This window comes from Moschus berezovskii, chromosome X (genome assembly GCF_049115385.1).
Source record: "Moschus berezovskii isolate FMDL1 chromosome X, NW_MosBer_1.0, whole genome shotgun sequence".
Classification (NCBI taxonomy): domain Eukaryota; kingdom Metazoa; phylum Chordata; class Mammalia; order Artiodactyla; family Moschidae; genus Moschus; species Moschus berezovskii.
The window spans coordinates 113,959,954-113,972,362 of NC_142488.1; the positions used below are offsets into that span (position 1 = coordinate 113,959,954).

Here is a 12,409-nt window from a genome sequence, read left to right on the forward strand (position 1 = left end):
AGCCACCAGGATAATGTAATACACAGCTCTACTTATCACTTGAAATATTTGAAAACCCAGGTTGGCAGCTGAGGGTTTCTGCCCTTTGAGAAGAGAGACTTTCTTGGTAGCTCAGACGGTAAAGCGTCTGCCTACAATGCAGGAGACCCAGATTTGATCCCTGGGTTGGAAAGATCCCCTAGAGAAGGAAATGGCAACCCACTCCAGTATTCTTGCCTGGAAAATCCCATGGACCGAGGAGCCTCGTAGGCTACAGTCCACAGGGTCACAAGGAGTCGGACACGACTAAGCGACTTCACTTTCTTTTTCTTTCACTTTCATGCTCTAATACAAAAAGAGAGTCAGGACAAGGGCTGGAAGGAAATTGAGGTCCTAACTGACAAAATGACATATCCCAATGGGCAACTGCCATGTTCCTTATGTTCTAAGCACTTAAAAACTAAGGAAAGGAAAGGCCAGACAAAATATTGCTCATATTGGCACCTCTGGCTTACAAGAGAGCAGAGAGAGCTTGGGGATGGAGATGGAGTGGAGGACAGGTGATTCAGGTCACTTCCCCTGAGTATCATCAGACTCCTTCACCGTCCCAGGACGAATGGCAATTTTATAGATGCTGTTCACACTGACATTTCTCTCCCTAGGAGAAATTATCTCTGAGGTTGTCACTATCCTAAGATAGATTCATTTTCCATTAAGAAAGACAGAAAGTCGATCTGTCCTTCCAGCTAAAAGGCAGAGAAGCAAGGGTGAAGTAACAGATGCCAAATATTCTCTTCTGTTCTTCAGGTGATTACAGCAGGCTTTGGCAGGAGGGCTGATGGTTTGATCAAAGCACCCCTCTCCTTCAAATGAGGCCTGTGAACTCAAGGAAGGAGCACTAATGATGCATGGAAGTCTGCCATTCTGCGCAGGCTGGGTGGGGAAATTTTTCCACCCAAATTTAGTCTCACATGGCCTTTACCCAGCTCCAGGGATACTCCTTTATCTTCACTTTGTTTTTAACCCTCTGAGCTCCCCAAGGACAAGGAGTCCTAACCAAGAGATCCAGACTGGGACATCTGTTCTGGATAAAGAAATGAGGAGATCCTGTTGTGACCCTGCTTGTTGTTGCAGAGATTTAAATAGACCTCATACTTTTCTCCCGGAGAAGGCAATGGCAAGCCACTCCAGTACTCTTGCCCAGAAAATCCCATGGATGGAGGAGCCTGGTGGGCTGCAGTCCGTGGGGTTGCTAAGGGTCGGACACGACTGAGCGACTTCACTTTCACTTTTCACTTTCACACATTGGAGAAGGAAATGGCAACCCACTCCAGTGTTCTTGCCTGGAGAATCCCAGGGACGGGGGACCCTGGTGGGCTTCTGTCTATGGGGTCGCACAGAGTCGAACACGACTGAAGTGACGCATCAGCATCAGCATCAGCATACTTTTCTCCAGATCCCAACAACTGCAGATAGTAAATATCCCATAGAGTACAGTCAATAAAACCATTTCAGTCCTGGCCCCCAACAGGCAGCAATTATATTCCTATTGTCTAACTTGATTCTGTTCCCCTCCTTTCTCTGACACATTTAAAATTTTCCAAACAACCTGTCTGCCAAAGGCTACTAGAACCTTACAGCTGATACAGGGATGAGGGGCCAGGTCACGTCTGCCTCTTCTCTCAGTGATGTATAATATCTTATACACTACATGCCAATGCATTGCATACCCTCCACCTCTCATCTCACTCCCCTGCTTGCTTTCAGCAAATGCTTTAAAAGCTGACAAGCTCCTGCTTATGCGTGTCTCTAGGTGTGTCACAAGTTTTGTATCAGATCTTCGGATGATTAAGCTATAACATAAGCCTTTCAGCTCAAAAAAAATGTTTTAAATGACATTTAAACCAAGTGTCATTTCTGTCTTCAACCTGTCAGACTCTTAAATGCATCACCTGCCATATGCATATGAGTTTGTTGGGTTTTAAGTTTTATGAAATTTATGACTTTGGCAACCCACCTATGAAAAGGATTATAAATCCCCTCAAGCTAAATCCTCTCCAATAATGCAGTTGCTCTGGGTTTGCCACTGGTGAGTAAAAAAATATCAAACCTAATTTGGTGTGTTTACTGAGCCCACACAGCTACTCTTAAGCCGCTTGATTAATATCTTTTAAGTAGCCAAGATGCAAGCAAACTCTCACTCTGAGCCCTTTCCATTGGCTGGTTTTTGTCCATCAGCCAGAGCTCTCTCACACCACCTACTTACTCACCTAGGTTTCTGAAAATGGCCTGCTGACTGCCGTTACTAGCACAGGCAGAGACTTGAGGACAAAAGGATGCTGGACTGATTCAGGACACCCCAAGTGAGGTGTTGGAGTGGCCAAAAAGTCCGTACTTTCGTAAGTTCTTACGGGAAACCTGAACTTTTTTGGCCAACTCAATACTTCACTACTGCCTCCAAATTTCAAGGGCGCCCTAGCCCCATGGAGAATTGTTAACACTCTCCCAGTCACAGCTGGCTTTCCTAAAGAACAGAGACCAGGAAAGGAATGCTATTCGGAGAGTTGCCTTTTTCAGTTTTTCATTCATGATAGCCTCCTAAATCTTTAAGTTGCCTTGAAAATGGCCTTCCCACGCATGTGCATGTCCCAGGAGAGCTGAATGGGTCTTTTCTGACACTAGTTGGTTACCTGCTTCTCCCCATTTCCTGTAATCAGCGTGTTTATTGCTCCACAGTCATGCCAAGCAGGCCTGGAGCTCTGAAACAAGCAGCCATCACAAGAGTCTTTCCATATGGAGTAAGGGAGACAGGGGTCAAGGGCTTCTCCAGGGCTGGCCATGAGCTGATATGATGGTCCTGCTGCTGAGTTGTTCTCACCAAGCATACAAGACATGGGAGGGTTTGCTGGGTCTCCCGCCAAGTAAGTTATCCTGAGGCTTGATCAGCAGCTCCCTTCTCCTCTACTGGTTAAGCTTTCTTCCACATGCTTTGCTTGCCCTTTGTCTATTACTATTTCTGCCTGTAAAGGTCTTTTCCTTTAATGTTTATTTTTTTTCTTTTTGGCTGTGTTGGGTCTTAGTTGAGGCATGCAGGATCTTCACTGTGGTGCATAGACTTCTCTCCAGAGCATGTGACCTCAGTAGTCACATCACATGGGCTTTAGCTGCCCCTTCACATGTGAGATCTTACTTCCCTGACCAGAAATCGAACCCATGTCCCCTGCATTAGAAGGCCGATTCTTAACCACTGGACCACTAGGGAAGTCCCTGTATAGGTCTTTTTTTAAGGTTCAGCATGGTGAATCCTCATTTTGAAGCCACGTCGTCCACATCAGTGAGGCTTAACTGAGCACAGATTTAATACTGTTCTTTGTTGAAGAAGCATCCTCAAAAAACAAACAAACTCTGCTACCTCTGAAAAGGCTCCTTAGAAAGAAACAATTCAGTAAAGGTAAAAAAGCCAAGCTGAAGAGAAAAGGCAAGTGCCTAAGGGATGCAGGTTCTTCCTGTGGTCTCATGTGACTTCAAAAGTGTGTGTGTGTGTCCTCAGTCATGTCTGACTCTTTGAGACCACATGGACTATAGTGCACCAGGCTCCTCTCCCTATCCATGGGAATTTCGAGGCAAGAATACTGGAGTGGGTTGCCGTATCCTTCTCCAGGGGATCTTCCCCACCAAGGGATCGAGCCCACATCAACTTCAAAGGTACTTCAAACTAAAAATGACTTTCTTTGGGAATCTGTTCTTTCTGCTCCACATTCCTGGGAGCCAGACAAGAAGCCCCACTTTATCTAGCCTCATCTTGTTGGCATTTAGCTGTGCTTATCATCTAGTGGGTGTTTCAGTTACTGAGTTAGGTTTTGTTCTCTTAAAGGGTGACAAGATTCTCAAAATCCTTTCTTGACCTGCTTGAAAAAGAACCCAATCCCCCTAATTTCAATCCAGAGTGATTTTCTCACAAAAATGTCCCTTAGTGCTTCCTTCTAAAACAAACAAAAAAATGGCCATTTCTCTTAGAACTACCCAGGATTTTGACTTTAAAGATCAAAAACGACTTAAATGAAGTAATGAAATCAAATGAGACCAAATAGGATATGATACTAATGGGGTATTTGCATGTTCTTAGCAGGAGGTAGAAATACATTGGCAGGAATAGAAGGTGGTTTTAGTTGTAAATTCTCTTGGCATGAGAAAGCTCTTTTCAGGCCAAAAATTCCCACTAGCTTTCTGGCCAATACTATCCTCTTCAGTTGCTTTTGTTTCTACGACTGGTTTGGCCCCAGGCAGAAAGAGTGAAATAGATAAAAATCTGTGTTTGGCTCTCCTCCAGTTAGAAATGTGGAACTGGTGATTCAGGAGTTAGCTGCAATGAGGGATGAGTTGAAGCCATGGGCAATTATACTGAAGGAAGAAAGGGAAGAACAGAACCTTAGAAGAGTCTTGCTTATTCCACAAACCTTCATTAATTATCCCCAAACCAGGGCCTATGATAGACTCCAGGGGTTCAAAGGTACACCCTGATTGAGAGAGCAGCACTAGGAAGAAAATACAGGAAATGAATTTTCAGAAAGGTAGGAGGAGAACTTATAGTCTTCAGTATCAGAGTCAAGAGGGTCAACAGTGCCGAAGGCCAGTGGTGTCATATGAATCATTTGCAGAAAGGTCTTTGAGTTTGGTTACCAGGTATATAGTTCAAGAAGCAATTTCACTAAATTGGAGGGCTGGGGGGGTGGTGGAAGTTCAAGCACAGGTGTTTAATAAGAGAAACTGTGTTAAAATCAAGAGATAGTAAAGGTGACTTTTTCAAGAAGTTTGGTGGCAAGAGGGAGTGACTTCATATGGTTAAAAGGGAAGTAGGATCAAAATAAGTGGTTTTTGTTTCCTTTTTTTGTCAGTAAACAGAATTACCTGAGTATGAGGTAATCGTTAAGTGAATAGGATCTGTCAATAGTTTTCAAATTACAGCAAGCATTAGGATCACCTGGAAGGCCACCTGAGGCCCCACCCAGGTCTCTTGTGTCATGAACATGGGGTGCGGCCTGAGAATTGTATATCTACCAAGTTCCCAGGTGACTCAGATGCACCTAGTCAAGGAATCAAACATTGAAAACCACTGGAATAGATTGACAAGGGAAAAATAGTAAAAGAGAATAAACAGAGCTGAGTTTTAAGAGAGAGAAGAGTATGAGATGCAAGGAAGACGTTGATTAAATCTTAGTTTATTTCTTGTGTGATGGGGATGACAGAAGCGATGGAAAAGGATACAACAATAGGTCGAGGAGGAGAAGAAAGACACTGAGGTGACAGACCTTGTGTCAGATGGCTGCCATCTTCTCCATAAAGGAAGAGGCAAGATCATCTACAGAGAGGGCAGGCCCGGTAAGGATTAGGGACTGGGAAATGTGTGGAAAAATCATCATTCACAGACTTAAAGAAGAATCACCATTTCAGTGATAGATGATGGATTTAAGTTTAGAAATGTTGAGTTTGAGATGGTACTCAGCCATCAAGGTTAGTTTGGTCAGCAGGCTATTGGCTTCAGTAAATGCATACATTCTGCAGGAGGTTTTGTCTGTCTTGCTTACTGCTTCACCCCTAGCACCAGGAATAGTTCTTGGTACAAAATAGGCACTCCAGATATGCACTGGAATGAACCCAAGAGTCATTGGCTGAGGTTGATTATTGTATGTAAATTAACATATAATACAAATCTGCAAGTATCTCTGGAATTAGAATATTGTGGTGGTTAAAAGAGTGAGTTTTGGCATCCGAAGACCAGAGTCCTATCCCAGCTTCTGAGTGCCTCACTTCCTCCTTCTCTAACATGGGAAGGATATTGTACCAACCTCAAGGCTGCTACGAGAATTCAATATGCATAAGGGTCTTAGCACAGCGCCTCACACAGAGTAAGCACTGAACCCGTGTTAGCTGTCTGTTTATTACTGACTTTCCCCTTTAATTAATTAAGGAGAGTTTCTTAATCAGTTTGAGTCACCATGTGTACATCACAGCAGTAAAACATCATTTTTTAAAAGATACACCCTGTCTCAGATTTCATCCTTCATCCCCTAAAGGTAGGGATATTAAGGCATAACTATTTAACATAGAAAAAATTATCATCAAAATTGGTGTTTTCACTTTATACCTGATATACCAGTCAAAGCCTTTTCTTTCTTAGAAGCATTTTTCTAACTATGCATTTTAAGGCCTGGCTCCAGACTAAAACCTACTACTGATGTAAGGGAACCATGGTGGAAGACAAATAAGTGTAAAAGTTCTTAGTGCCTGTTTTCATGGGACTAATATAAAAACATTGCCTTTGCCTGAGCTAATTATGCAGTGTGCTCCTGACACATTTATTTTATTGCTCCAGTACATGTGAGTACTACACTGATATTTATCACTAGAAATGATGACTTACTCTATAAATTAATATGTATTCTAATAACTGCTCTGCCCATGAAGAATTCTTTCATGTTTGCATATTTCATAGTCAATAATCAACAGCTTATTTTTTATGCATCTACAATTTCTTTAGGATGTTTTGCAGTGATGAATACAAAAATAGGAGATTGAATTCCTGCCTTTAAAGGACAATGTTTTTATAGATATACTCTCAAACCAAGAAGAATAATGACAAACACTCAAGTATTAAACTGAGTACTATGGTCCTGTGTGGCACGCCATGGTGAGGAGGGAGGCACATATAAAAAGTATAGACTATTATACTTTTCCCACAAGAATTTCCAGTCAGGTAAGGGAGATAAGACATAAGAACATGAACATTAAAATAAGAGTATAAAAATGAAACAGTGATATAGAACAAGGGAGTACAAGTTGAGGTGCAAAGTAGCAAAACAATAATTTAGGGAAAAAAAATGGAATCAGTTGGCCTAAGTCAATATGCCTCAGAGGACAAAGTGTCCTTTCCGTCAAGTGTTTTCAGACCCACTGAATGCTACTACTTGTCTAACCAAAGGACTGACAAATCAGTTGGTTGTGGTGACTTAATACTTTATATTTTTACCAAAGAGGTATATTAAGTGGCAAATGACTAATGGAAATATTGTCTCTAATAGTAAAAAAAAAATGTATGTGTGTTTTTTTTTTTCCAGAGGGCTGATATAGCTGTCGCTCCACTCACTATAACGCTGGTCCGTGAAGAAGTCATAGATTTCTCAAAGCCATTTATGAGCCTGGGTATCTCCATTATGATAAAGAAGCCTCAGAAATCCAAGCCAGGCGTATTCTCGTTTCTGGATCCCTTGGCTTATGAAATCTGGATGTGCATTGTCTTTGCTTACATTGGAGTCAGCGTAGTTCTTTTCCTCGTCAGCAGATTCAGCCCTTATGAATGGCACTTGGAAGACAACAATGAGGAACCTCGTGACCCACAAAGCCCTCCTGATCCTCCAAATGAATTTGGAATATTTAACAGTCTTTGGTTTTCCTTGGGTGCCTTTATGCAGCAAGGATGTGATATTTCTCCAAGGTTTGTTTCCACGCCATACCCAATGCCTCCTTGCAATTTATGGTCATGATCCATTCATGTACATCTGGTATTCATTCATCTCAAGTCCAGATTTCTTTAACATTCCATCCAATGACAAATTATCATCAAGCCATTTTGTTTGCTTTCATCCATGAAGTGTGTTATCACTGTCGCTTTGAATGTCTTTCATGCATTTCTATGGCATCATCTAGTCATACGTATTATAGCAAACATTTGAACTGTGGATAAAGGAAACATTGCCAGGTAATATTGATATTATTCAGATAAAGCTAACTCTAAATCTTGATCAGATCAAACAAGCATGGTTTCCTAATTGAGCTAAAACATTCTCTCACTTGTCCAGAGATTGAATCTAGAAAAAATTTAAAAGAAGACAGAACTCTACCTTCCCCTTTCAGGGTCCTCCAGGTTTCATTTTGCTCTCTGACTGCCTAGAACTATTTCACTGTAGTACCTTATCCTAGTTTAATCACTAAAACTACAACACTTCTAAAAGAAAACACAAGAGGAAGTCCGTGTGACCCTGGATTGGACAAAGAATTTTCAGAATACAAAAAGCACAATCCACTGTAAGAACTGATAAACTGGACTTCATCAAAATTCAAAGCTTTTTGTAATTCAAAAAACGTCATTAAGAAAATGAAAAGACAAGTCACAGTGGGACAAAATGTTAGGAAATCACACATCTGATAAGATAAAGGACTTTTATCCAAAATATAGAAAGATCTCTTGCAATTCAATGAAAAGAAGATAAGCAACCTGAATCTAAAAATGGATGAAAGATTTGAATAGACATTTTCCCAAATAAGGCATACAAGTGGTTAATAATCTCATGAAAAGATGCTCACCATCATTAGTCAATGGGGAAATGCAAATTAAAATCGCAGTGAGACACCTCTATATAGCCTCTAGAATGGCTGTAATCAAAAAGACAGACAGTACTAAGTGTAACGAGGATGTGGAATGACTATAGCTCTCATCCATTAGTAGTGTGAATGCAAAATGCTACAGCCAGACTGGAAAACGATTTGGCAGTCTCTTATAATTAGACATATACTTAAAATGACTCAGCAATTCCACTCTTATTTACCTAAAAGAAAACATGTATCCACACAAAGACTTGCACACAAATGTTCGTAGGAACTTGATTTATTATAGCCAAAATGTGGAAACCCAAATGTCCATCAACAGATGAATGGATAATCAAAATGGTATACCCATGCCACATTTGGAATGGGAAACTATTGAGCAACTAAAAAAAAAAAAGACTGATACATGCTACTACATGAACTTAGAAAACTTGATGCTAAATGAAAGAAGCCAGATGCAAAATGCCACATACCATATGATTCCATTTCTTAAATTCCATTTATTGACTTTCCCATATTATATTATTTCATTTGTCCAAAATAGGCAAATCAAAAGAGACAGGAATCATGTTAATGATTTCTGGGGCCTTGGAGGGAGCAGAGAGGGATTAAAATGGGGATCAGAATTAGGGTAAGGCAAGTGAGGCTGAGTACAACAAGCACAGGGATTAGATCCAGTCTTTATTTTAAAATTTGCTATTTTTTTATCATGAATTTTTGCATTAATCTTGATTTTTAAAAAATTTTGCAAAAAAAAAATACTGTAATAAAATGCCATTTATCTTGATTAATGAGATTTGGGCACTTCCTTCAATAATGTGTAGGGGGCAAATGCCTCACTTGCCTCACCCTAGTCCCATCCCTATGGACATTAACCACAAATGGGCTCAAGGGAACTTTTCAGCGTGATGGAAATGGTCCCAAACTGGATTGTGGCAATGGTTATACAACTCTAAATTTACTAAATTCATTCATTGCACACTGACATTGGTGGATTTTGTGGTATGCATATTTTATCTCAGTGATGCTTTTGAAGATATTGAATGTTAATGTCCTAGACTTCACCCACTTAAAGTGTTGACTCACCTAAACAAATGTGGTGGGGGATTCATAATCAGAAAATATTATAAGCAAATGTAACATCCATATAATCAGAAAAAATGAGTTTTTTCTTAAATAAAATCTTTAGCTTTGGTAAAGTTGAACATGAATCCAAATACTGACCAGAGTCAATTATACAAACGTATTAATTTGGTTCAGTTCAGTCGCTCAGTCGTCTCCGACTCTTTGCGACCCCATGGACTGAAGCACGCCAGGCCCCCCTGTCCATCACCAACTCCCGGAGTTTACTCAAACTCATGTCCATCGAGTCGGTGATGCCATCCAACCATCTCATCCTCTGTCATCCCCTTCTCCTGCCTTCAATCGTTCCCAGCATCAGGGTCTTTCCAACGAGTCGGTTCTTTGCATCAGATGGCCAAAGTATTGGAGTTTCAGCTCCAGCATCAGTCCTTCCAATGAATATTCAGGACTGATTTTTTTTTAGGATCTATTGGTTGGATCTCCTTGCAGTCCAAGGGATTCTCAAGAGTCTTTTCCAACACCACAGTTCAAAAGCATCAATTCTTCAGCGCTCAGCTTTCTTTATAGTCCAACTTTCACACCCATACATGACTACTCGAAAAACCATAGCCTTGACTAGACGGACCTTGGTTGGCAATAGGGATCTTTATTTAAACTAGGATTCAGGAGGTCACCTACCATGTTTTTATAGAGCACTTCATTTTGAGATTATCCACTTGGAACACAAACGGATTATCCATTTGTTTTTAAGTATTTATGCATATTGCCTTCATTTAAAATGAAGTTTCATAGTATAAATCACTGGTGACCATCTTCAGAAGTTTTTTAATATAACATGTGTGGGTCAAGCCTCATTTGTCTAAGTCATTCTTTTTTGCCACCCTCCATCTGCTTGGTCAGGTTTTCCAAATTATTTCACTCCCTGTTCCTTTTGTGCTTAGAATGTGTGTCATTTTGTGATACCATCTGGGAGTTCATTCTTCTTTCTTGTTTGATTTTTTTTTTAATGTTCACTTCAAGAGACAAGGGTTTCTGGATGATCCTATAATTGAATGATTTTAACATGACTGGTAATCTGTGTTGAGGCAGTGCTAAAGACTTATTAAGGTTGGAGATTTTATTGGTTTCTGTAAGTGAATTTTCTAAACTAAATTTGTGATTGCCCCACTGGAGTGCTGCATAGTACTGTGCATACTCAAACCGGACCCTTAAAGGGCCATTTGTTTTTAGAAGTATTTATGCATATTGCCTCATTAAGTAATAACTTAAAATGATGGCATAAAAATGACAAGCTGGAAAGATTCTTTATTTTCAATTTTTTGTAGCAGAATTTTAGCTGTGGCTCTTCTGTGGCACTGAAATATATCAGGTACTTTTTTCAAGGTACAGATTTTATTATTCTGCACTAGACACTGTCCTATAAACCAATGGCTTTCAAATGTTTTGAGAATGGGCTTCAGTCAGAAATAAATTTTCCAACACAACTCAGTACACATATATGTACATAACACAAGTTTCACCAGACATTACCCTTACAGTGTGCCATACACTCTGATATTCACAATTCTGTTTATTTTTTTTTCTGAATGCTGGTTGCAACTCAACCTGGCAATGGGGAACACAGCCTAGGGAATAACACTAGTCTAGAGTAACAAGTATTATCCTTACTGTGCTTTTGAGTAATAAATTATTACCTTTACAAACTCTAAAATTTCTACCATATGAGTACTTCCTCCTTCAATAATGTCTTTTATGTCCTTCAAAAGAAATTATATCTTTAAATCTCTTGATAATATGTTATACTTGTTAGCATACTTATTATATACAAGTAAGGAGGGAACATGTTTCTCCTTGTCTTGAGAATGCTTCTGGTTATATATTTGTGCAGCAAATCCCACTGTAAAGTTCTTTTCTATTAATTGATTTAGAAATTCCCAATAATCACATAGTTGCACTCTGATTGCACTGTGAATGCCAGCATGATACTTTATTTCTGTTCAGTGGCCATACCTAGAATGCAAACTTTCCAGCAAGCCCATAATGTGAGCAAGCATTGTACACTCTGGCTTTTCTCAAAATTGAAGCAATTCAAGGCATTATAAGAGACAACATTTTAAAGTAGAATTATCAAATATCATAGCAGGAGGAAATCTCAGAGATAAATTAATCCAACTGCTTCTGTTTACTGAGGGCCCAGGAACAACAACCTTCTCTGAGTTCCCTCTGCATCTGGGCACTTTACCTGTATTATAATGTGAATTCTAATCCTCAAAACACTACCACGACGTGGGCATTATACTTATTTTTCAGGTGCAGTTGATGCTCAGGTGAAACAATTTGCCTAGCCCTGCAAATGACAAAGCCAGTATTCAAAGCCAACTCTAGTTCTAAAACCCATGCTCTTTCCACTTCATACTGCTTTTCTCACATCATGACAAAGGAATAGTGCCTGGAGAGATAATGTCATGGAAGCCAAGGTCATGGGGTTTCTAAGAGCCAGCAAGCAGTACAATTATTTCCACTACCACACACTGCCTCCCACTATCGACCTAATGGTACACTGTTTGTTCCATTCTTTCCCTCATGCTCAGCCCCAAGAGCTGTTTTCCAGGGAAAAAAACAGCTGGCTGTTAAAGAAAGTAGGCAGTGAGCATTTAAGAATGCTACTGAACATGTGTTCACTCAAAGTAAAAGATGGGGAAATCAGCAATGAGACATCACCAGGAAAACTGAGCATGATTCCATTGCCATCAAATAAAGCTATGAACAGAAACCTAGAAGCTGAGAGAGTCTATATCAATTAGGTTTGATATTTTCAACTACCCCAGTTGTTCAGGATGACCAATTCAGGTGAGACCGAATCACCTATAGAGAGAGTAATGAATGTAATAAGCTAAGGTTGTATTCATACACAAATGAATTTCTAGGGGAGTCAAGAGAAGAAAGTATGAGGAGATTGCCTTCA

General features: G+C 40.1%; 1 protein-coding gene across 3 annotated transcripts in view; it reads left to right on the top strand.

Annotated features, from left to right (window-relative positions):
• GRIA3 (glutamate ionotropic receptor AMPA type subunit 3) overlaps positions 1 to 12,409 on the top strand; it is a 314,305-nt gene that overhangs the window by 233,286 nt on the left and 68,610 nt on the right. For all 3 annotated transcript variants that reach the window (XM_055437923.2, XM_088834231.1, XM_055437921.2), the window contains one exon: positions 7,095 to 7,471. In XM_055437923.2, the coding sequence (XP_055293898.1) occupies positions 7,095 to 7,471 (377 nt within the window). The remainder of the gene's footprint in view (positions 1 to 7,094; positions 7,472 to 12,409) is intronic.